This window comes from Bos javanicus, chromosome 18, assembly GCF_032452875.1.
Source record: "Bos javanicus breed banteng chromosome 18, ARS-OSU_banteng_1.0, whole genome shotgun sequence".
Classification (NCBI taxonomy): Eukaryota; Metazoa; Chordata; class Mammalia; order Artiodactyla; family Bovidae; genus Bos; species Bos javanicus.
Window position 1 is genome coordinate 56,522,319 of NC_083885.1, and position 23,380 is coordinate 56,545,698.

Consider the following 23,380-nt stretch of genomic DNA (forward strand, 5'->3'; position numbering starts at 1 on the left):
TGGACATTTGTAAAGGTGGAGGTGCCAAGAATGTTCCAGCAAGTTCAAGGCTTAAAAGGAGCATGGCAGAATGGCTAAATGCGTAGACTCTGGAGTCAGACTGCCTGGGTTCAATTTCCAGCTCTGTCACTTTCTGGCTGTGTAATCTGGGACAAGTTGCTTTACCTCTCTGAGCCTACTACCCAAGCCTGTTGCTGCATAATGGAAAAAAAAAATTAGTGACTCAAAACAACACATATTTATTATTTTACAGTTTCAATGGGTCAGGAACCTCATAATATTACATAGTAAACTTTTTGTGGAGAATACACATCAGATATTACTGGGGGGTACATCTGGTTAGGGAAATGAGGTGGAGGATGCCTGTCTGTAAGCTATTCACAGACAGATTATTCCAGTCCAGTGTGATCAGAGCATCAACAGGAGAGCGAGCAAACTCCTGTGGGGCATAGGGTGGAGTGAGACCAGGAAGCCCTCAACACACTCTGAGCACAGAGCGGGCCTTGAGAAGTTGATCTGGAGTTCCCTGGGTGAAGAGATAGAGGGGCGTAACGAGTAGGAGGCACAGCATGTGCAAAGGTATGGAGGCATGAAAGATCATTTATCCATCCGTCCATCCATCCTTGCCTCCATTTGTCCAGCTTTTCCTCCATTTATGCAGTAAGTGATTATTCCAGCCATCTATCCACTTATTCATTGTGTATACTCTTCATCCATCCATCCATCTATCCATCCATCCATCCATCTGTTCAGTCATCTATGCCCGCATTCATCCACTTATTCCAGCAGTTACACATCCACTCATTCATGTATTTATTCATCAGTATCCAAAGTCAACGCAGCAGACCCTGGTTTGATTTCTGGGTCAGGAAGATCTGCTGGAGAAGGGATAGGCTACCCAGTCCTGTATTCTTGGGCTTCCCTGGTGGCTCAGCTGGTAAAGAATCTGCCTGCAATGTGGGAGATCTGGGTTCGATCCCTGGGTTGGGAAGATCCCCTGGAGAAGGGAAAGGCTACCCATTCCAGTATTCTGGCCTGGAGAATTCTACGGACTGTATAGCCCATGGGATCACAAAGAGTCGGACTTGACTGAATGACTTTCACTCATCTCAGAGATCCAAAGTCATATGATCTTTTCACTCCAAATGTCACCTCCTCAGGGAGCCTTCCCTGACTCTCTTTCTAAAGAACCCCCCGAGACCTTCCCTCTTTGACCCTCCACTTTGTACTTTTTCTTTGTAGCACTTACCCCAACTTGTCACTGTGCTCTCTAATTATATGTCTGTTTGTTTGGTGTCTGTGTCCACCACCAGAACACATTCATTCATTCGGCAAGTATTTGTTGAGGATTGACTGAGTGCCAGGCTCTGTTGTAGGCACTGGGAAGACAGACAAAAATCCTCACCTGTGCAGAGCTGATGTTATAATGGGAGGCATTGGACAATAGGTAATAAGTGTACTAAGTAAATTACTGGCAAGTTGGAGAATTCTGAGTGCTGTGGACTTCCCAGGCGGCACTAGTGGTAAAGAACCTGCCTGCCAATGCAGGAGATGTAAGAGACAAGGGTTTGATCCCTGGATCGGGAAGATCCCCTGGAAGAGGGCATGGCAACCCACTCCACTATTCTTGCCTGGAGAATCCCATGGACAAAGAAGCCTGATGGGGTGACAAAGAGTCGGACATGACTGAAGCGACTTAGCCTGCACCCATGAGTGCTGTGGTCAAAGAAAACACAGAACCAGTGAGAGGTATTAGTGATTCAGAGGAGAGGTTGCTCAGATAAGTCGTCGTGGAGGAAGTGGGTCTCTGAGCAAAGACTGAAAGGAGATGAGGGAGCCAAGTGGTTTTCTAAGGGAATTGCATTCCAGGACAGAGAGAATGATGTGTACAGAAGTCCTAAGGCAGGGCTGAGCTTGCTGTGTTGGCGATTCATTGAGGAGGCCAGCGTGGCTGGAGCAAAGTAATCAAGGGGGAGAGGGAGGAAGCTGTGAGTAGAGAGGGGACAAGGGGGGCCAGATGGGGTAGGACCTTGCTTTAACTTTGAGACTGGAGCCAGGGGTGGACGCTGAGCAGAGGAGGGACAAGATCTAACTTAGGTGTGAACTGGTTCCCTCTGCCTGCCATGTAGGAGTAGATCGATGTGAGCTCTCTAAGGGCTGGAACTACATCTTTGTCCCTTCTGTCTCCTTGGCTTCTGGTACAAGGGTCTGCAAACTATGGCCCACAGGCTAAATCCTCGGATTTTCTGTTTGTATAAATAAAGTTTTATTGAAACAAACCCACACCCATTTGTTTACATATTATCTATGGCTGCTTTCCTGCTAAATAGAATAGTTACAGCAGGGACCATCTGGCTCTCAAACCTGAAAATATTTACTGTTTTGCCTTTTACAGAAAAACTGTGCTGACCCCTGGTCAGGAACAAGGCCTGGCACATAGTAGGCACTCAGTAAATATTTGTTGTAACATAACTGAGCCGGTCTCTCATCTGTGACCCACACGAGGCTGCCAGCTTGCTCTTGTCTCAGAGCCAGTTCCAGTCACATGTGGGAAAACAACAGCCCAGGGACCAAAAATAAAATACTGGAACCATTCACATCTCTGCCACGGAGGAACTGCTCAGGCAGGAATATAGTCAGGACCCACAGAGAAACTCAGCATACTCTTCGTCCTTTTATTTTTCTTCGTTAAGACTCGGGGCTCCTTTACCCCTGCCAGGCGTGGAAACTGCTCCCCCCATTTTTTTCTCACTTAAAAAAATCCCCCAAACCCTCTTCCATAGAGAAGCCCCCCCTCCCTGACTTTCCTGTCTCCTCTCCTGTCAACTCCAACGTTTTGTTTTTGTACATGACTTAGGTCCCAGCTGTTTTTTTTTTTTTTTTCCCATGCTTCCGATGCCCATTACTCAGATTCTGCATAATGAGGCAGTTATGAGTTAAGAATAATGGGGCTGTGCCAGCTGGCAGAATATCTCTGGGAACTGAGAAAGCTCCCACACTCCAATTTCCTTTTCTTCTTACACACATCGATCACAGTATTCTATCTGTCCTCACTTTCCAAGTTTCTCCTTTACTGCAGTTTGTCCTGTACCCTCAGGATCCACAGAGCAATCAGAGCCAGTCCCTGAGAGCTGGGAACTCACAGTTTAATGGAGACAGTCCCAGTGCTGGGGGTGAAGAGATGGATGCACGCTGGGATGCATCCACCAACCATCCATGGTGGGGATGACTTGACTGTCAAGGGAATGAGTTTGAAGTTTTATGCTGAGGACCCTCTCTGGCAGACTTGGATGGAGGCCAGATGGAGGGCTCTGAGGGAGCAGGGTGCCTCCTTCTGACCTGGTGTACATTCTGGTGATTTCACATAGGTATCTACACCCTAGACACTGGGGCCAGATTGCTTGGGTTCAAATCCAGAGGCTCTCATGCTTTCTAACTATGTAGTCTTGGGTAGGTTTCCCTCAGTGTCCTTACTGTAAAATGGGTATGACTAATACCTACCACTTAGAGTTATTGGGAGGATCATGGGATTAATACATACAAAGAACCTGGAACTGTGCCTGGCACACAATTGTTGTTGTTTAGTCGCTAAGTCGTGTCCCATACTTTCATGAACCCATGAACTATATATAGCCCACCAGGCTCCTCTCTCCATGGGCTCCTCTGTCCATGGGATTTCCCAGGCAAGAATACTGGAGTGGGTTGCCATTTCCTTCTCCAGGAGATCTTCCCAAGCCCTGGATCGAACCCACATCTCCTACACTGAAGGCAGATTCTTTACCGCTGAGCCACCAGGGAAGCCCACCCGGCGCAGAGTAGGCACTCAGTAAATATCAGCAACTATTAAAAGTGCTTAGCAACAGGCATCCTATTATCATTTAGTGATGTCATCAATTATCCTATAGATTGAGCAGAAAGAACGACATCTTCAGTTTAGACCCTGGGTGGGAATGATGACATCACCAGTTACCAGGTAGAAAATGGTTAGAATGTACTCGCCAGAGGTTTCATTCCCACTTGAATTTCTGTTGTGTCCCAGTCCACACTCTTCTCTGGGGCACATGGGATTATCACCTATTTGCGTCTCAGTTTTCTATCAATCAAACGCAGATAATAAAAGTATCAGTCTCCTAGGATTGTTGAGAGAATCCAATGAGTTAGATACAGACAAAGGCCACAGTGTCCCGCGCACAGCTGGCACTCAATCAACAGCAGCTCCCGTTAGCCTCATGGCAAGAGGACTCCACGGTGGACACGCTGGCTAGGGTAACAGGTGCTCTCCTCTGTCTCTGGGAGTCTTGGCTAAGAGCACAGACCCACTGCAGTCTGAGCCCAGATCTGCCTTCAAAGGCAGCCAGGAGACCCTGGGCACGTTGCAGGCCTGAAAGTGGGAATAATGACAGTGCCAGCTTACAGGACTGGCACGAGGAGGCATCAACATGATGACGACCATGCTCCCAGCACTCAGCCTTCGTACACGTGAACCGTATAATCACTGAGGATGTCCTTGCAAAGGTCCTCCCCTCCTTGGAACTGTTTGCCCACCTGCAAAGAAATGGGCAGCGACTGTGGCAATCTCAAAGCTTCTTGCCTATAAGGACTCACCTTTGCTATCGCTGAGTGTAGGTGTTGGGAGATGGATGCTCCCACCCGTGTCTGCCCTCAGCCCAGCTCCAGCTCTTTCCTTCTGTCTCCTCACTCCCCATCTCTTAACTGTCAACTTTCCCCTTTCTCTGGCTTCTTTCCCTTGTTCTAGACTTTTTCTTTCTCTCTTGTTTCTCTCCTGCATGCTATCAGAAGACTGTTTGTAGAGCAATAAATAGTGATAGCAATCATAATTTGTGTATTTAATCTTTCCCCCATACTAGGACAGCTCTTTGCATGTATTAACTCATTTAATTCACACAAAGACTTGTTACTGTTGGTTCAACAAACACTTACGGAGTGCCTCCTGTGTGCCAGACCCTGAGAATCCAGCTCGGAGCAAAAGAAAGATCCTCGCCCTCGTGGGACTCACGTTCTAGTGGAGAGACAGAAGATAAAAAGGTAAACAAACAAACAAAAAACACCTCTTCTAGTGCTATGGGGGAAAAAAGCCAAGGAAGTCAAAGGAAGAAAGTGAAATGTTTTCTATAGAATGGTTGGGAAAGGCCTTCTGGAGGAGGTGTGTGCTTCCATGGTGACTCAGATGGTAAAGAATTCTCCTGCAATGCAGGAGCCACGTGTTCCATCCCTGGGTCGGGAAGATCCCTTGGCAAAAGGAATGGCAACCCACTCCAGTATTCTTGCCTGGAGAATCCCATAGGCAGAGGAACCTGGTGGGCTACAGTCCATGGGGTTGCAAAGAGTCAGACACGACTGAGCAACTATCACTTACACTTTTCTGGAGGAGGTGACATTGGATCTGACCTGATGATGTGAGGTGGGGCAGCCATGCAAAATCTGTGGGAAGAAACAGCCAGTGCAAAGGCCCTGAGGCAGAACCATGCCTCGGGAGTGTTTGAGGAGTTGAGGAACAGCCGGAAAGCCTGTATCACTGGAGCTGAATGAAGGAGAGTTGATCTCACACAAGGGCCCCCTGGGACCACATCATGCAGGGTCTTGTGGGTTACAATGAGGACTTTGGTTTTTACTCTGACAAGGAGCCATGAAAGGTTCTGAGATGAGGAGGGGTGCAGTCTGGACAAAGTTTGACAGGATCCCATTGGCAATAGGCTGTGGGGGGAGGGGTGGTGAAGGTGGGGGCAGAGGGGCCATCCTCTCCATTTGACGGACGCAGAAATAATGTCAAAATGTCAAAAAAAGGCCAGCAACAGGTTCAAGCCCCCACAGCTGTTGAGCAGTGGAGACAGGTTGGCAGGCTGTCTGGGACTTGAGTCCTGTGTAGTCCAGCCTTCCCTCCCCCTTCTCAAGCCTAGCTGCTCACCCTTCCTGAAGTCTCAGTGTACACCTGTAAAATTGGGACACAGGTCAGAGACCAGTGGTGCACGGCTCACCAGCAACATGCTAGCTCCAGAAGTGGGCACCACCTCAGGGTTCAGAGGAGCCTTCACTTTGTGACCTTGGGAAGGTGCCTACCTCTCTCCTGAGCCTCTGTTTTCCCATCTATAATTTGGGAAGCATTAACCAACGTCTGGGTGTAGCCTGGTGGTTAAAAGCGCAAGTTCTAGCGTCAGATTTGGCAGGATCCGAGTCCTTGGTCTGCCGCTTGCCAGCTCTATGACTTCCAGCAGTTAGACATCCTCTTTCTAAGCTTCGGTTTACCTCATCTGGAAGATGAAGATCTTAACAGCACTAATTCCAAGGGGGTAGTTGTAAGGATTAAATGAGATCATGCAGGTAAAGCGCTTAGCACAGCTCCTGGCATACATCAGGCACTCAATAAATGATCATTATTATTATTACTGACAGTAATGCCCACACCTCTGGGTGGGTGAGAGCCTGGAGAGTGCCTGGTGGTACGCGGTCGGCGTTTGACAAAAGTGAATTCTCTCGCCCTTCTCTCATGCCTGCCGGCTCCCGGGGGACCCAGGCATTCCGGCCTCCGGCCGCCCCCCCAACGCCGACCCTTACAAAGGCCCTCATTCATGTCTGGTGCACAAAGCGGCTCATTCACCCTGGTCCCTTGGGCTTCCCGCCCCTGGCCGCCCCTTGTACCTCGCCATTGGTCGGACCCCCTGCCTGTCAGGTTTCGGGTCTTGCCTGCTGCCGTGCCGCCTAGCTCCACGCTCCAGAGCCGTTCTTTTCCCACGGCTGGCACACTCCGGCAACTTCTGATTGGCCCCTCCCGCCAGCCGCTCCTCTTGATTGGCGGGTGCGCACCCTGTGGGCGAGTCCATAGCTTGTCGCAGCAGGCGCCGATTGGCCCCTGTTGCGCTTGTGTGGGCGGGGCTTTCTTGGCTGACCCGCCCCTCCTTCTCCCCAGGCCGAAGCCTCGGGACGGCCCTGGAAGCCGGTGAGTGCCCGGGGCCCGCTGCCCGCCTGAGGCGGCGGGGAGTGGAACTGGGTCCCGGGAGGCTGGAGCTCCGAGGTTGCGGTCGGGGCTCCGGAGGCCGGCGCGAACTGCGGGGAAGGGGCGGTGACGTGGACACTCACCTTGCGCTCAGCCGGACGGCAGCTGGGGGCCTGGGGACGGGGTGGGGCGGGGCGTCTCCACTCGCCCCCACAACTCGAGTTCCTCCTCTAGGAGAGGCCGGGTTGGGGTCCTCGCTGGAGGCCCCAGGCCTGTTTCGCAGATGGGGAAACTGAGGCTCGCTTTGGGACATTGGGCGCTTTAATACTGAGTCATTGCCTTCAATTCCCCGCACTCGATGACTGTGTCTCTGTCTTCACGTGTAAAAATTGCGGACCGGAGACAGGGATCATCGTGACTGGCAGAGCAGAGGGGTGGGGAAAGACATCTTTGAGCCCCCGCGATGTACTTGGGCACTTTTATTTTTATAACTAAATAATTAACTTTATATTAACCCGAGATGGGTTATATTGCACCCATTTAACAGAGAAAGAAAAACAGGCCGCACAGAGGCGGTGACTGCAGGGCGACAGGGCCGAGAATAACACTTCGAAGACCGACTGTGTGCTGGGTTCCTTAACGTTTTTAATCCAACAGAAGTCCGCTAAGGAAGGCTGTAGTTCCTAAGAAGTAAATGGGGAAGGAGGTTGAGAGTTACCACTTGGGAAGAGGAAATAGAAATCTTTGAGGACCTACTACGCATTCCACCCAAATCCCCTCTTTAGAAAATGGCCTGGGCTTGAACCCCAGCCCTCCTTCTTACTGGCTGTGTGACCTTGAGCCGGTTACTTACTTCACGTCTCCATGCCTCAGTTTCTCCAGGGAAATGGAGATGCTGATTGTCCTTATCTCACTGGTTTTGAGATCATTCTATGAGTTTGGTCAACTGTTCTAAAAGCCGGAAAACCCTCGGCCCATAGTAGGTGCACTTAGTTACCATTATTTAGTCCTCAGTTCAGAGAACTGAAGCTCCGGACTCTAGAAAATCATGTTCTCGTCTTCTTCGGTATGTCTCGAGCTCCCTGTGAATTGTACGGCCCCGTTTCCAGGGTTGAGGAAACTAAAGTTCTGCGAGATTAAATGATGTCTCCGGGCATTACTTGTTTAAACGCTGGGCTGGGCACTTTCTCCCACATGGGTTTATTCATTTCATTGGCCTCCATTCGCGAAGAGGAAAGCCAAAGCCCAGAAAGCTTGAGCGGGATTCGAACCTCCAGAGTCCTCAGCCCTCTCCGCTGCGGGTCCTTGACCTTTGCTCGCCCAAAGGAGGAGGGGCCCTGGCGCCGCCTCCGCCCACCTGGCAACAGGCTCATCCCCGCCTCTCCCCATCCCCCTGTCTAGGGCCTTGCAACCCCGGGATCCGCCCCCTTCCCCAGCCGGGCAGGTGCTAGGTGACATCAGAGCCGGGCTCCCTCCCGGTGACGCGACGTGGCCCCGCCCCGCGCTGGACCGCGGAGGTAGCCGCACCTGGGAGCTCTGAAGAGGCCGGGGGATTCCTGGGCCCCCTCCCCAGCTTCCCGCTTCCTGTACCAGCCGGCGCCCTCCAGGTAGCCCCCAGGGTCCGCGGGGTGAGGCACTTGGGTCTTAGGGAGATGGGGGTTGCGCGCTGGGATTCCGGGATGTGAGGAGGGGGCCCCGGGGCCGGGAACCCCAGGTCTGATTAAGGACGGCTCTGGGAGGCTGGGCTCATGGGTCTCGAGGGAGGAAGGCGCTGGGACCAGGACTCCCCTGAGAGCTGGAATGTGTACATCTTGAGGGAAGAGGGGGCTGGGAGCCTGGACTCCTGGGTCTGAGGGAGGAGGGGTTGAGTGCCCAGATTTCTGAGTCTGGAGGCAGAGAGGACCCTTGGATCCTAGCACTAGACTGAGGTCAGAGGGCTGGATGCCAAGGGCCCCAACCCCTGCCCCAGGGGCGGATCCCTGGCTCCTTCCTTTCCAGCCAGCAGTCCCTGCCCCTCCCAGGCAGGTGCTTTCACCTGCACTGGTGACAGAAATGAGTCCTGGCAGAGGTGTTCCTGCTGGTTAAGGAGGGCAGGGCTGCCAGAGGGCCAGGCCACCCCATCAGAGCTGTTTTCAGCTCTCAGAAGTTGGTCCCAGGCGTCTTCACCTCTAGCCTCTTCGCCTCTAGCCTCTTTGCCTCTAGCCTCTTTACCTCTAGCCTCTTCGCCTCTAGCGGGCTGCAGTGAGGTAAGGGGGCTGGAATTCACAGGTCCAAGGGAGGAGAGGTCTGAGGGTTCCTGAAAATGTAGGCTGCCGGGGGCCCAGACTCCTGAGTCTGGAGGAGGAGGGGCTGGGGGCCTGGACTCCTGGGTCCAAGGGAGGAGGGACCTGGGGCTCAGACTCTTGGCTCTAGTGAAGGGAGGCACAGGGCTGGGTGATTGCAAAAAACTCCCAAACCCTTCCTGGTCAAAGGCCGTGAGCTGGAGAGGAAGTGGGTGGGGTGAGGGTAAGGGTAAAGTCCCAGGGATGGGACTTGGCTCTGAAGGGATGAGGGCCACTTAGGAGGCCTGGTCAGTCTGGGCGACCTGGGGCCTGGGACGTGGAGAGAGATATGGCATTGGATGGCGGGAGACGCCCGCTGTTTGAATGCAGGGGCCTTGGGTTTGAGGCCAGAGAGCAGCAGGACCAAATGTCATAGGGTGAGGGTGAGGGCCTGGGGCCGCTGGTGGTGGGGAGAGTGCCTGGGGGTAAGAAGGGCGTGTGCCTGGAGCTGAGTGTCCAGGTAAGGGAAAGACAAGGGCCTGCTGGGATCAGATCCAGAGATGTCCAAGAAGAGCTGGGTGTTTGGAGGGACATCTCCAGAGATATGTTGGAGGTGGGGGCTGGGGGTCCTGGAGGGCAGAGGCAGAAGCACCAAGGTGGGGGAGACAGAGCACTGGGGGGTCCTGTGACTGGTGTGTGGGTAGCGATGTGGCCATCTGAGGCCGTGGGAGACAACAGAGTCCAGCTTCTTCAGGGGCAGGGCACGGTGAGGGACAGGGGGCATAGTTTTCCTCAAGGGTGCTTAAACTACTCTGGGATTGCCAAGCTCTGTTCCCTGCTGGTCTGCAGCCCCTTTAAGGGCAGGAAGGGGGTCTAGCACAGGCTGGCTCAGATCTCAAAGCTCATCTTGGGTTGTGACTGTTTGAGACGTGTCTGAGACCCCAGATCAGGTGCTCCTCGAAGCAGGGCCTCGTCTGACTCATATCTGGATCCCCAGACTCACTCTGGGCAGAGCTCAGAACTTAAGAAAACTTCAGGGAATGTTGAGTGAATGCAGAAGTTAATGAATGGGGCCAGCCCATGGTAAAGAGAAGGATTTCAGGTTGCAGGGAAGAAAGCCACTGCTAAGCAAGTGATGAAATTCAGGTCTGTTCTGGAGTAACCTAGAGGTGGTCAGGGAACCTGAGTTACAGAAATCAGGTTGACACTGTTCTAGGGCTTACGTCTATGAGGTCAAGGTCCTCAGCGTGACCCAGTCTGACCCCCTTTGTCCGTAATCTTTCCTTACCTACCACCCGTTCTCCCTGGATCACCTGGCTCCAGCTACACTGGCAGCTCATAGTGCCACATAGACATAGAGGCACATGCCTGCCCCAGGGCCTTTGTACAGGCTGTTCTCCCAGCCTGAAATGCTTTTTTGTCTGACATTCCCATGGCCTGTTCCCTTCATCTCCCTCAGGTCTTTATTCAGATGCCACATCAGAGAGGCTTTCCTTGGCCACCCCAATTAAAACTTCAATGGCCCTCAACCCTAACAGTCCCTGTTCTCTGCTTCATTCTCCCCCTTGGCATGTATCATCATTTAACATACGGTATAATTTACTTATTTATCTTTGAATCTGTCTCCTGGGATTAGAGCAGCACTAACTCACAGAAACACAATGCAAGCCAAATGTGTAATTTAAATTTTTCTAGCCACATTAAAAATAAAGATATAAAAAGGAACAAGTGACGTAAGTGCTGATGATGTATTTTTTTAATCCAATATGTTACCAAATGTAAGAAACACGAATGAGCTTTTTGTTGTGCTGTCTTTGAAACTGGGTGTGTGTCTTATGGTCAGAACCCATCTCAGTGTGGATTCTCCATTTCAACTCTCCAGTAGCCTCACATGGCCATGGCTCCTATGATAGCCAGATCAGGGCTAGAATGTAAACACCTTAGGAAGGCAGGAATCTTTTTCTGGCTTGTTCTTTGCCATATGGCTGACACCTTGAACAGTAGCATAGACTGGCTTATTAAAGAATTATTTTTAGAAAATGTATTTTATTGAAATATAGTTGATCTACAATGTTGTGTTAATTTCTTCTGTATAGCAAAGTGATTCAGTTATACATATATATTCTTTTCCATTATGGTTTATCACTGTACATTGAATAGAGTTCCCTGGGCTCAACAGTAGGACCTTGCTGTTTATCCATTCTATCTCTAATAGTTGGCATCTGCTAATCCCAAACTTCCAGTCCTTGTCTCCCTCATCCCCCACTCCTTGGCCCGCGCAAGTCTATTCTCTATGTCTGTAGGTCTGTTTCTCATTCCTAGATAAGTATATTTGTTACGTATTTTAGATTCCACATGTAAGTTGTATCATATGGTATTTGTCTTCCTCTGACAATTCATTTAATATGATAACCCCTAGGTCCATCCATGTTGCTGCAAACAGCATTACTTCATTCTGTTGTTTGAATGGCTGAGTAGCATTCCATTGTATATATGTGCCACATCTTTATCCATTCATCTGTCAATGGACATTCAAGGTTGTTATTCAAGAATTATTGAATTGGGAATTCGCTGGCGGTTTAGTGCTTAGGACTCCCAGCTTTCAGTGCCAGTGGCCCCTGTTCAGTCCCTGGTGGGGAAATTGAGATCCCAGAAGCCTCGTGGTCCAGCCACACACACACACACACACACACACACACACACACACACACACGAATTATTGAATGAGTGGATAGAGAGGTGGATGGTAGAATGGGTAAAAAGAGGTCTGTGAACCCGTTTTGCAGAAGTGTAAATTGAGGTTTGGTGGGGAAGGCAGTGGCGACTGTCAGGGGAATCTGGGGTGGGGATGGAACCCCTCCTTGACCCCGGTCCTCTGCTCTCTCCCTGCAGACCATGGCAGCAGTGACCGTGTCGGTGCCCGGGCGGAAGGCGCCCCCCAGGCCGGGCCCGGTGCCCGAGGCCGCCCAGCCGTTCCTGTTCGCACCTCGCGGGCCGGGCGTGGGCAGCGGGCCCGGGGGCTCGGGCACGTCCCCGCAGGTGGAGTGGACGGCACGGCGCCTGGTGTGGGTGCCGTCGGAGCTACACGGCTTCGAGGCGGCGGCACTGCGGCACGAGGGCGACGAGGAGGCCGAGGTGGAGCTGGCGGAGAGCGGCCGGCGGCTGCGGCTGCCGCGCGACCAGATCCAGCGCATGAACCCGCCCAAGTTCAGCAAGGCTGAGGACATGGCCGAGCTGACCTGCCTCAACGAGGCCTCCGTGCTGCACAACCTCCGCGAGCGCTACTACTCTGGCCTCATCTACGTGAGTGGCCTCCTTCCCCGGGAGGGCCTTGCCTGGGGGGTGGGGCAGCTGGGTGTCAGCACCCCAGCTGGAACCGACGTGAGGCTGTTTCTAATTCTCCCCTCAGGTCGGATAACAGTGCCCACCCTTAGTTGCCAAGTGATAAATTATTGGATTACCAGGACTGCCTCAGACCCCATTGCAGGCGTCTCATATTATACAGTGCTGCTGCGGCTAAGTCGCTTCAGTCGTGTCCGACTCTGTGCGACCCCATAGACCGCAGCCCACCAGGCTCCCCCGTCCCTGAGATTCTCCAGGCAAGAACACTGGACTGGGTTGCCCTTTCCTTCTCCAATGCATGAAAGTGAAAAGTGAAAAGGAAGTCGCTCAGTCGTGTCCAACTCTTCGCGACCCCATGGACTGCAGCCTACCAGGCTCCTCTGTCCATGGGATTTTCTAGGCAAAAGTACTGGAGTAGGGTGGATGCTCCTTTATTGGGCTTCCCCTGTGGCTCAGTGGTAAAGAATCCGCCTGCAATGCAGGAGCCCCAGAAGAAGCGGGTTCGATCCCTGGGTAGGGAAGTTTCCCTGGAGAAGGAAATGACAACCCACTCCAGTGTTTTTGCCTGGAGAATCCCAGGGGCGGGGGAGCCTGGTGGGCTGACGTCTATGGGGTCACACAGAGTCGGACACGACTGAATCGACTTAGCAGCAGCAGCAGCAGGATTAAGACAGGACCGGTCATAGTGGAGAAGGCAATGGCAACCCACTCCAGTACTCTTGCCTGGAAAATCCCATGGACGGAGGAGCCTGGTGGGCTGCCGTCCACGGGGTCGCACAGGGTCGGACACGACTGAAGCGACTTAGCAGCAGCAGCAGGTCACAGTGAGATTGACTGTGCCCTAGTCACTGTTAACCTTTCAATGTCTCATGTTGTTTAATCTTAACAGCAAGCAGGTGGAGTAGGGCAGTGGTTCTTAGCTCTGCCTTCTCGTTGTAGTCAGCTGGGGAATTTTTACAAAATGCCAGCACTGGAGCCCTGCCCCACCCCATTTGAATCAGACTCTCTGGGGGGTGTGACATGGACACTGGCATTTTTAATAAGCTTCCAGGGTGGTTCTAATGGGCAGCCAGAGTGTCGTTCAGAGCAAACAGGATTAGAGATGTTGACAAGGAATGTCGACAATAATAATGAGAAATAATGATCATGGGTGGCTAGCAAATATTTATCGAGCACTTAATGATGTGCCAAGTACTGTTCTAAGTGCTGTGTGTGGGTTATCAGCTCACTTCTGGGCTGGGGACTTGTCCTTATCGCCTGATGTTTCAGGAATGTTAAGTGACTTGGGTCCCAGGTCACATGGACGTGAAGGATTTGAACCCAGGCAGCTGGCCGCAGAGTCACACTCTGAATACCAGCTTAGAGGGCTGGAGTCTCACTGCCTTGCTCATTGAAACTGGCCCGTCAAGAATAGATGCAAAATATCTCCCTAAGACCCTAAAAGGAAAAGTGCTGGTTTTATGTGTTATAAAAACTGCAAAACTTTCATGAAAGTAATAAAAGAATACGTCACTAAATGATGAGATGTATCAAAAAAATAAAAATAAAAATAAATAACCTGGCCTCAATGTCCACCCCATTAAGGGTCATAAGCACAAGATAAGGGTATTTTTATGAATTCTGACTCCTGTTTGGGGGAGAGACTGAGGCCGTGAGAGGGGCCAGTGGCTTGCTCAGGGCCCCTCAGCTTTTGGTGGCAGAGGTGGGATTTGACCTCAGGATTATCTGGCCCTGGATTGAGGTGACACCTTCTGCAGCCTATGTTGGGCCCTCAGGATTCCTCATTTGCCTTTGTGAGCCATGGGAGCTCTGTGAGCCTCTGTCCAGGCCACTGCCCTGGACCTCATCAAAGTCAAGGGATCAGAGAGGCACCCAAAACCCTGAGCCACCCCTTTCCTGTTAGTAAACACTCTGAACCCTCACAGCAATGTTGTAGGGTATCTCCTATCATCCCCATTCTGTCGGTGGGGACACTTAGCCTCAGAGAGGGGCCAAGACTTAGGCCACGCCCCACCAGCTACCAACCAGCTTAACCAGTATTTGAACCTAGGCCTTCTGACTCTAGACCCCCCATTCTATCCACAGCAGTGGGAAGATTGTTGGGAAAGTTCAGGGGGGAAAATGGTGAGGCCTGAGTGAAGGCTGTGTGTGGTCTGAGAGTCAGAGAATTGGGACCTGACAAATGAAAGTGAGATGGAAGTTTCCGGAAGCCCAGACAGGAAGGAAATTCGGCCTTAACAATAATCATTAGTACTCAGGGAGTGCCTGCTTTCTCCGTGAGGTGCTATTCTAAACTTCATTTCAGTATGATCTTGTTGACCCCCTCACCACATAAGGCTGTGAGGTAGGGGTCATCACCTCCTTTGCCCACGGCTTGGAGAGGAAAAGACATTGGCCCAGGAGTAGTTAACAGCTAATGTATTAGGCGTGCATAGGGACTTCCCTGTGGTCTAGTGGTTAAGACTCCACACTTCCACTGCAGGGGGTGCGGGTTTGAGCCCTGTCCAGGGAACTAAGATCCTGCATGCTTTGAGATGTGACATAATTGAGTAAATAAATAAAAAATAAGCACACACAGGGTTCCAGGGCTCACGCTCAGCTCGGTACTCGCAACATGAACTTGTGGGTAGCTCCCTGAAGCCCTCTGTAGAAGCACTGTTCCCATGTCTGTGTGATGAAAAGGGGACCCGGGAAAGTTAAGGAGTGTGCTCAAGCCACCCAGCTAGAAGATTTGATTCGAGCTCCACCTGGCTTGTCCTTGGGCTGTGCTTAGTAAATACTAACTGGCCAAAGGGAAAGACAGTGCCTTCCAGTGGAAAGGGAGAGGAGGGGTGTCCGGGATTCCAGAAACCAGATCCTGTTGCTCATAGGCTATTTGGCCTGATGTGGTCCCTTCCCTGAGATGCCCAGGGCAGAAGGGGACCCCATCTGCTGGACACTGGCTGTGCCCTCTGCTTCGGGAAGCACCTGAAGATGCTTGGCATCATGTCACTCTCAGAATCCTTCTAGATGGTGGAGGTTCAGAGCTCCATTTCTCCAGAGCTGAAAACTTGGGCTTGGAGAGGGCAAACACCTGGAGTCCAGTCACACAGGCTAGATACGTGGGATGACACAGCATCCGAGTCTGAGTGAAGTCTTAGCTCCCGGGTGGGCTGGGAACCTGAGTGTGTCTCAGCGCCACGACTGGAGCGCCTTTTATCGCCCCGCCTTGGGCTGTCTGGTTTTTATTCACTGTCTTCCTTAATCCCTACTGCCTCGGTAATGAGCTGGGGAGGGTTTCTCAGGGAGGAAACCGAGACTGAGGGGAGAGTCACTGGGCTGCGGAGGGGCGGTGGCAGCGGGGAGTTGGACCTGGCGGGTCCGCCTTCAGAGTCCTGCCCCAGGCCCTTCCAGCCAGGCTTCTGCAGCTGTGCGCCGGCCACTCAGGTGGCCCCGGCCCTCTCTAGGCGCACCGGCCTCAGCCCCTTTCCCCCTGGCCTTGGCAGCCAGCTCAGGTTCCCTCTAGGGTGTTGCCCTGGCTATAAGGTATGGCTGGCAGGAGGGGGCTGGGACGGGGATGGGGTGCAGGAGGTGGGCTCCTCAGCCAGCCAGAAGTGGGGGCCAGGGCGCCAGCAGCCATGAGATACCCTCCCTGGGAATGTGGTCTGGCTGCCCCGCCCTTTGAGAGCTCTGGGGAGCTGCTGGCAGGGCGGGCAGACACCCAGCAAACCGGTTGTTCTGCTCAGGGCTGGCCACCCACTCTCCCATCCTTAAAAGCTTGGCACCGGGCAGCCTGCGGTGGCCACACCCTCACTCTGCTTGAGAAGCTCAAGTTGTCTGGGAGCTTAAAGCAGTTCTGCTATCAATCGACAAGTAAACAGCTGGTCATTTAACTCGCTAAGTAGCTAACTAGCTGCCTAAGTAGCTAGTTGGTTTCATAGTTAACTAGCTGAGACCCTGGGGCTTCCCCAGTGGCTCAGTAGTAAAGAATCTGCCTGCCAGTGCAGGAGATATGGATTCGATCCCTGGGTCCAGAAGATCCCCTGGAGAAGGAAATGGCAACCCACTCCAGTATTCTTGCCTGGGAAATCCCGTGGACAGAGGAGCCTGGCAGTCCATGAGGTCGCAAAGAGTCGGACATGACTGAGCAACTAAACAGCAGCTGAGCCCCTAAGCAACTCTCTGGCTTTATTAGCTAGCTTGACCCAGCTAAGTTAACTAGTTAGCTCTCTGGATTGTGTTAGCTAGGTGGTCAGCTAGTTCTCTAGCCGGTCTAACTGCCTTGATCCCTCCTGTCTCTCGTCTACCTGAGGCTCCGTTAGAGCTGGAACAGTGCTTAAATGATTACCAGGTCCTGAACTCAGGCCCAAAAGGTGTGTGGACAAATTCAGGGCATCCATGCAAAAAAATAAAACTTGGATGCAAAAAAAAAAAAAAATTACATCTTTATTTTCACGCATCTCAAACCTGAAATTTAGCATGTCCTCCAATAAGAGGGAACCACCAAAACTGTCATGTACGCAGGTCCTGTGAGTCTGTTATCAACAGAAACCGCAGACATGTTCCCGTCAAGTTTCAGCGGCTGCAGATACAGGAAGCACTCTTCCAGAAATATTCTGTGTGTATTCAAGCAGATTCAGAAAAGTGTTCTTCTTGCAAAGTTCTTACCTTGTTTCTTATGTTGTTTTGGAGATAGTTCTCTGTCTGTAGAGGCCAGAAACCTCATAGGAATTCATTGCATGACCATGCATCCAGATCGTTTCCGGTCCTTCGTTATTTTAAAAGAATGATGCTACAGATGAACTTGCACTTGGTCCTTTCATGGTGTGAGTCCAAGCAGTGACAGGGCTACAAAGCCTCATTCTCTCCCCTTGTGAATCCTCATTCATACAGCACCTTTGTGCAGTTTGGAAAGCTTCTTTTCAACCATCAGCCTGAAACCATAACAAATGCTTAAATCTACATTGTCATTGTGCGAATGGCAGTCCCTTTGCCGGATGTCATTGTGCAGTGCACAACCTGCCCAGCTGTACATGGCAACTCCGTGCTGCCCCTGGGTCACAGGCAGGTAGCTAGCTGAGGCCCTCTCCCTTCTTGCCCATTGCAGACGTACTCCGGCCTTTTCTGTGTGGTCATCAACCCATACAAGCAGCTGCCCATCTACACGGAGGCCATCGTGGAGATGTACCGGGGCAAGAAGCGCCACGAAGTGCCGCCCCACGTGTACGCAGTGACCGAGGGAGCCTACCGAAGCATGCTCCAGGGTGAGTGTGGGGTGGGGGCTGCTGGAGGTGCCTCTTCAATGGGGACTGGGCTGGGGGTCAGGATTAGATGTCAGCTCAAGGATTTCAGACTCTGCAAGGCTTCTTTGTGGGGCAGGAGGGAACACAAATGGAGGGCTGAGTGGGCAAGGCTCTGAGTTCCACCAGACAGGTCCCTTTTCATCTGTCTCCTTGTTTACCCCTCCCTGCAACAAGCATCACTTGGAAGCTCATTGGTTCCAGGCTTCTATAAAAATTCCTCTTGAAACAGTGTCTCTTAAGAGCGTTCATTCATTTAACATTTATGTTGCTGACACGATCTACGTTGTTGTGAGTGAATGCCACCCCTTAGAGAATGGGCAGCATGGGCTCGCTGTGTACAGCTGGGCAGGTTGTGCGTTGTATAAGGATGTCCTTCAGAGGGGTGCCATTTACTCCATGACAATTGATTACTCGGGGCAAAATTCCATAATTCCATGTGGTACATGTAATACACTCATTATCTATTTATTGTAGGTCATCTATTTTAATAAATACTTGTATATATTAAAAAACATATTAAACATTTTAAAGTTTGTATCTTTCTATCATGACATTAATAGTAGGCAGCATATAAGCCGTATTTTCAAAGCAGTGGTTCCCAGAGTGTAGTCCTCTCATCATTAGCCTCAGCATCACTTAGGAACTTGTTTGAAATGTCAACTCAGCCTTTACTCTTGACCTGCAGAGTCAGAAAGCCTAGGGAGAGCCATGAACCTTGCCACTTCCCACTGTCCTTGGTGTCTAACACTTAGTAGCTGGTCTGTGTGCATTTATTGAAGGGATGGCTCAGATGGTAAAGAATCTGGCTGCAATGAGGGAGACCCAGGTTCAATCCCTGGGTCAGAAAGACCCCCTGGAGGAGGGCATGGCAACCCACTCCAGTATTCTTGCTTGGAGAATTGCATGGATAGAGGAGCCTGGGGGGGCTATAGTCCATGGAGTCACAAAGAGTTGGACACGGCTGAATGACTAACAGCAACTTGTCAGACCCAGGATGAGTGGAGGAGGAGATAGTAGGGACCGAGCTGTGCTCTCTGCCCTCAGGGCAGACGACCCCCAGTGGGCCATCAGTCACCATCACTACATTCTGTGGCCTGTTTGCTATTACAGGCTGAGCCTGGGGTCTAGGATCTCACTCTCACATCTTTGAATGTCATCATTCAGCCCGAGGCAGCACATAGTAGGGGCTCAAATTGCAGTTTGTTGAATGAATTACATTCTGTTTGGTTGGAGTTTGTTGTCTTCATTTTACAGGTTAGGACACACTGAGGCTCAGGGAGGGACAGCTGCTTTCCCAGAGCCATACAGCCAAAAGAGGCTGAGTCAGGATCAGGTATTAGAATCTAGGAAGATCATATGTCAAAAACCCAGCTTTTCCTTAGCCCTTGGGAAGGATTTTGAAAATAGGGTGGCCAGCATCTCGCTGGAAAAACCCTCCCAGGTGACCCGTCCCCCTCTGTCCCCTACAGATCGTGAGGACCAGTCCATTCTTTGCACGTGAGTAATCCTGAAGGACTTCCTGGAGGAAGTGGGATCCCAGCTGGGCATGGCTCTGCTTGGAATGGATGGGGCTTACCTGGTGACTTGGGCTGACCCTTTTTGCTTCCTTTTGTGCCCCCCTTAGTGGGGAGTCCGGGGCCGGGAAGACAGAAAACACCAAGAAAGTCATCCAGTACCTTGCCCACGTGGCATCATCACCAAAGGGCCGGAAGGAGCCTGGTGTCCCGGTAAGTGACCTGCCTTGGGACGTACTCTGGAGCCTGCCACCAGATGCTCCCTCCCTCTCAGGCTCTGCTTCCCCTCCTAAGTAACTCCCCGCCTCTCCCATGGAAGAACACAGTCACAGGCCTTCTCCTGGCTGCCCCTGCCCCACCCCCACCCTCGAATCCCTACTATGTGCCTGATATATATAGTGCTGGGAGCCGAGGCAGGATGGACATAAAAATTGCAACAGCCAGTCCTTCGCCTCATTGACCCTTGGAACAGTGCCTCTGGCACATAGTAGGAGCTTACATCCCAGAGCACCCACTATGTGTCTGACCTGTTTAGGTTCCTGCAGTGCCCAGGTTTGCTTTGTAAGTGAGCGTTTATATATAGCCCTAGTCCTTTGACTTATATTACTGTAACGCCCCAGTGAGGTGGGTGTGGTTTAAAGATGGGAAAGCAAAGTCACACCTGGGGTGGGTCGGCTGTCCAAGGTTACACGCCCAGGAAGGGCTAGCCCAGATTCAAACCCCAGGTGATGGGGCCGCCGCCCGCTCCCCACCCCCAGGCACCCCGCTCCACAGGCCAGTTTCCCCAGCCCCTTGTCTCTCTATCCCACCCCCTGCCCCCTCCCCCAACCTCGTTCACCTGTGTGTCTGTCCATGTTCCATGTGCCGTGTCCTGGTCCGTGTCTCGTGTCCTGTGACTTCCTCAGGCCTCCGCCAGCACCGTGTCTTATGTGAGTAGCAGGGAATCACCTCGAGTCCTGCCACCCCTAATACCACCCGGGTCACCCCAACCCACAGTCTTCCTGGCAGACAGGTCCCAAGGCACTGACGGTCACCCCTGCCTGGAGGCCACATTGTCACTTTTGATGGCCCTACTATGTGCACAGCAGGTGCCATACTGTCATTTCATGCAACCCTACAGTGGGCACATACCCAGGGCCCCCCACTGTTGCTTATGGCAGCCCAACTGTGTAGTGAAGGACAGGGAAGCCTGGCGTGCTGCAGTTCATGGGGTTGCAGAGTCAGACACAACTTAGCGATTGAACAACTGTGTGCACACAGCCAGGGCCATTTCATGTGGTCCTGTGGTGCATGTGCAGACCCTACCACATAGCTGTGTATATTAGCCCTACTCTATCTGTGCAGAGCAGCCACAGATCCCAGGGGGAAGCAACCCAGAGCCTATAACTACCATTTATTGTTGATCTGCTAAATGTATGTAGGCAGAGCCCACAGACAACACGCTGTCACACAGCCCAGGGACCCACAGGGCCATTCATGGTAGGCAGGCCTACTCTGTGCCCCCAGCTCAGGCTGGTGTCTGAGGGCTCACAGGGCATTTAAAGAAATAGTCGGGATCTTTGAGAACCTGGTTAGGAAAGAGGAGAAGAGGGTTGTCATGTATTGAGCACCTACTGTGTTCCTGGCTCTGACACCCAAGTGGCTGTAGGGAAGCTCAGAATAAGATCTCTAGCCATGGGGGCCCGAGGAGGGATAAATTGGCAGTAGGTGATTAACAGATGCGTACTACCATGTATAAAATAAATAAATAACAGGGATTTACTATATACCCGGGAAACAGTTGAATTTCCCTGGAGTCTCAGACAGTAAAGAATCTGCCTGCAATGTGGGAGATCCGGCTTCAATCCCTGGTTCAGAAAGATCCCCTGAGGAAATGGCAACCCACTCCAGTATTCTTGCCTGGAGAGTTCCATGGACAGAGGAGCCTTGCCAGCTGCAGTCCACAGGGTTGCAGAGTTGGACACAACTGCACAACTAGCACTTTCATAGGAAACAGTAGTCAATATTTTGTAAGTTTTAAGGGAAAAGAATCAGAAAAAAAGAATATATATATATCCAAATCACATTGCTGTACGCTTGAAACTAACTCAGTATTGCAAATCAACTATACTTCAATTTTTTAAAACTGCTGTCTTAAAAAAAAAAATTCCCCACTCAAGGATTAGCCTGACTGGGGAAGGAAACTACCATTTCTTGAATGTGTACTCTGTGTCAAACAGTTTGAGGAACTCTACATAGATGGTATAGATTTTTCTTTAGGTCCACAGGGGATACATGAGTATGCATTCACTGCAACAACAACAACAAACAAACCAGGCAAAATGAAATTCCTCTTTCCTTCTCTCAGTCCTCTTTCCTTGGAGTGGCTTACTCTGTTGATATTTTGGTATGTATCCTTGCAGACCTTTCTCTAAACGTCTACAAACATGTATCTATACGTATAGATATGGGAGTCTTGTTCTGTGGTGGTGTTTTCTCGGTTCATTTTTTTTATTATTATTATTAATAGGATCACATTGTAGGTGTTGTCCTGAGACTTGCTTTTTTGGTTTTGTTTCCGCTGGACAATGGATCTTAGAGAAGTTTCCTCATTCACTTCACAACAGACTGAAGGGCGAGCCCAGATCCGGGAAAGCTGGCACACGCCCAGATAGACACACAAAGGCCCCTCACACACAGACACTCAGCCAGACCCCCCACCCCAGTGGGGCCAGTGCCCTCACCCCCCCGACCCCGCCACTGACAAGCCATCCCCCGACGCCCTGCAGGGTGAGCTGGAGCGGCAGCTTCTTCAGGCTAACCCGGTCCTGGAGGCCTTTGGCAACGCCAAGACGGTGAAGAATGACAACTCCTCCCGCTTCGTGAGTGCTGGGGGAGGGCAGGGCCTGGGCTCGAGTTAATGAACCTGGAACTGGGAGCGAAGAAAGGTTGGGGGGAGACAGGACGTGTGGGTCCGTGAGGGGGGAGGTACCTGGGATCCATGGCTCCTGGGCCTGAAGGATGAAGGGGAACTGGGGACCTGGGTCCTAAGGAAAGAAGTCAGAGGTGCGTGGACCTTGAATTCTCCCCGGGAGGCGCCGCTCCCCACCACATCCCGGCCCCAGCTGGAACCTCATGATCGGAAGGGGTTCAGATTGGAGGGAGATAGTCAAGAGACAGGCTGACTCTCGGAGGGGTGAGTGTCGGTTGGGGGTGCTCCCCAGGCCAGCAGGACCCTCGGCTAAGCCCCTCCACCCGCCTCCCTTGCAGGGCAAATTCATCCGCATCAACTTCGACGTTGCCGGGTATATCGTGGGCGCCAACATCGAGACCTGTATCCTCTCACTGTCCAGAGGGGGCGCCCGGGGGCGGGGAAGAGCGGTAGCGGCCATAGAGGGCGGCCCTCGGGGTCTCACCGCGTATAGGAAACAGGGGTCCACACTCGCCCGGAACCCTGGCTCCCTGCTGCCCACCCTGTGCCTCCGTTTCCCGCTCTGCCGAAGGAGAGGGACGCTAGAACCTCAGGAAGGGGCAGGCGCAGCGTCTCCACGTTGCGGGGAGGATGGCGGGGCCTCTCGTAGCCTTTAAGAGAACGCCCTCCCAACCTCGCCACGGGGCGGAGGGTACGGGAGCACAGAGAAACGATGCAGCGAAAGCGGAAGGCGTGTGGGGGCCAGAGCCCTGGCCCCGTGGAGTCACGTGGGACGTGCTTAATCCCAAGGTGTTACAACACGTGTGATGAGTGCATCAGAGACTCCGCACTGGAAGTTTTTATTGGGGGCTGGTCACATAGGCACCGCCTGCCCAGCGCGTACCCAAATTTCAGAGTCCGGGAAGGAAAACAGATGTTCAACAGAAAGCATTTGGTTTCACAGTTGAGGTGCAGGGAGCCCGTGCTATCAGCCTCCTGAAGTTCAGATTCCCAGACACCAGCCAAAGACGGGCCTCGCAAGCCTGCTGACTCCTGCCAAGCTGTGTCCAACTTTCCCCACCGGTGGCAAAAACGCTCCCTAGAACTCTCATGGACGGAGGAGCCTGGTAGGCTGCAGT

The 23,380-nt window shown here is 52.1% G+C and overlaps 1 protein-coding gene and 1 long non-coding RNA gene across 5 annotated transcripts in view; one reads left to right on the forward strand and one right to left on the reverse strand.

Moving 5' to 3' along the window:
• Positions 1-219: 219 nt before the first annotated feature.
• LOC133229641 (uncharacterized) lies at positions 220-6,816 on the reverse strand. The gene is made up of 3 exons (XR_009730589.1): positions 6,658-6,816; positions 4,942-5,020; positions 220-4,545 (listed from the first exon to the last, which is right to left on the reverse strand). It is a non-coding gene; the product is annotated as an uncharacterized LOC133229641 (long non-coding RNA).
• Positions 6,817-6,895: 79 nt separating this feature from the next.
• The window catches only part of MYH14 (myosin heavy chain 14), a 78,788-nt gene continuing 62,303 nt past the window's right edge, over positions 6,896-23,380 (forward strand). Inside the window, exons 1-8 of one of the 4 annotated variants that reach the window (XM_061386110.1) lie at positions 6,896-6,955; positions 12,106-12,516; positions 17,642-17,798; positions 19,307-19,334; positions 19,462-19,564; positions 20,257-20,280; positions 22,120-22,212; positions 22,601-22,664. In XM_061386110.1, coding sequence (XP_061242094.1) covers positions 12,109-12,516; positions 17,642-17,798; positions 19,307-19,334; positions 19,462-19,564; positions 20,257-20,280; positions 22,120-22,212; positions 22,601-22,664 — 877 coding nt within the window. In that variant the 5' untranslated portion in view covers positions 6,896-6,955; positions 12,106-12,108. Of the gene's footprint in view, positions 6,956-8,453; positions 8,560-12,105; positions 12,517-17,641; positions 17,799-19,306; positions 19,335-19,461; positions 19,565-20,256; positions 20,281-22,119; positions 22,213-22,600; positions 22,665-23,380 lie in introns of those variants that run through there. The other 3 variants (XM_061386109.1, XM_061386111.1, XM_061386108.1) reach the window with 3 other exon arrangements.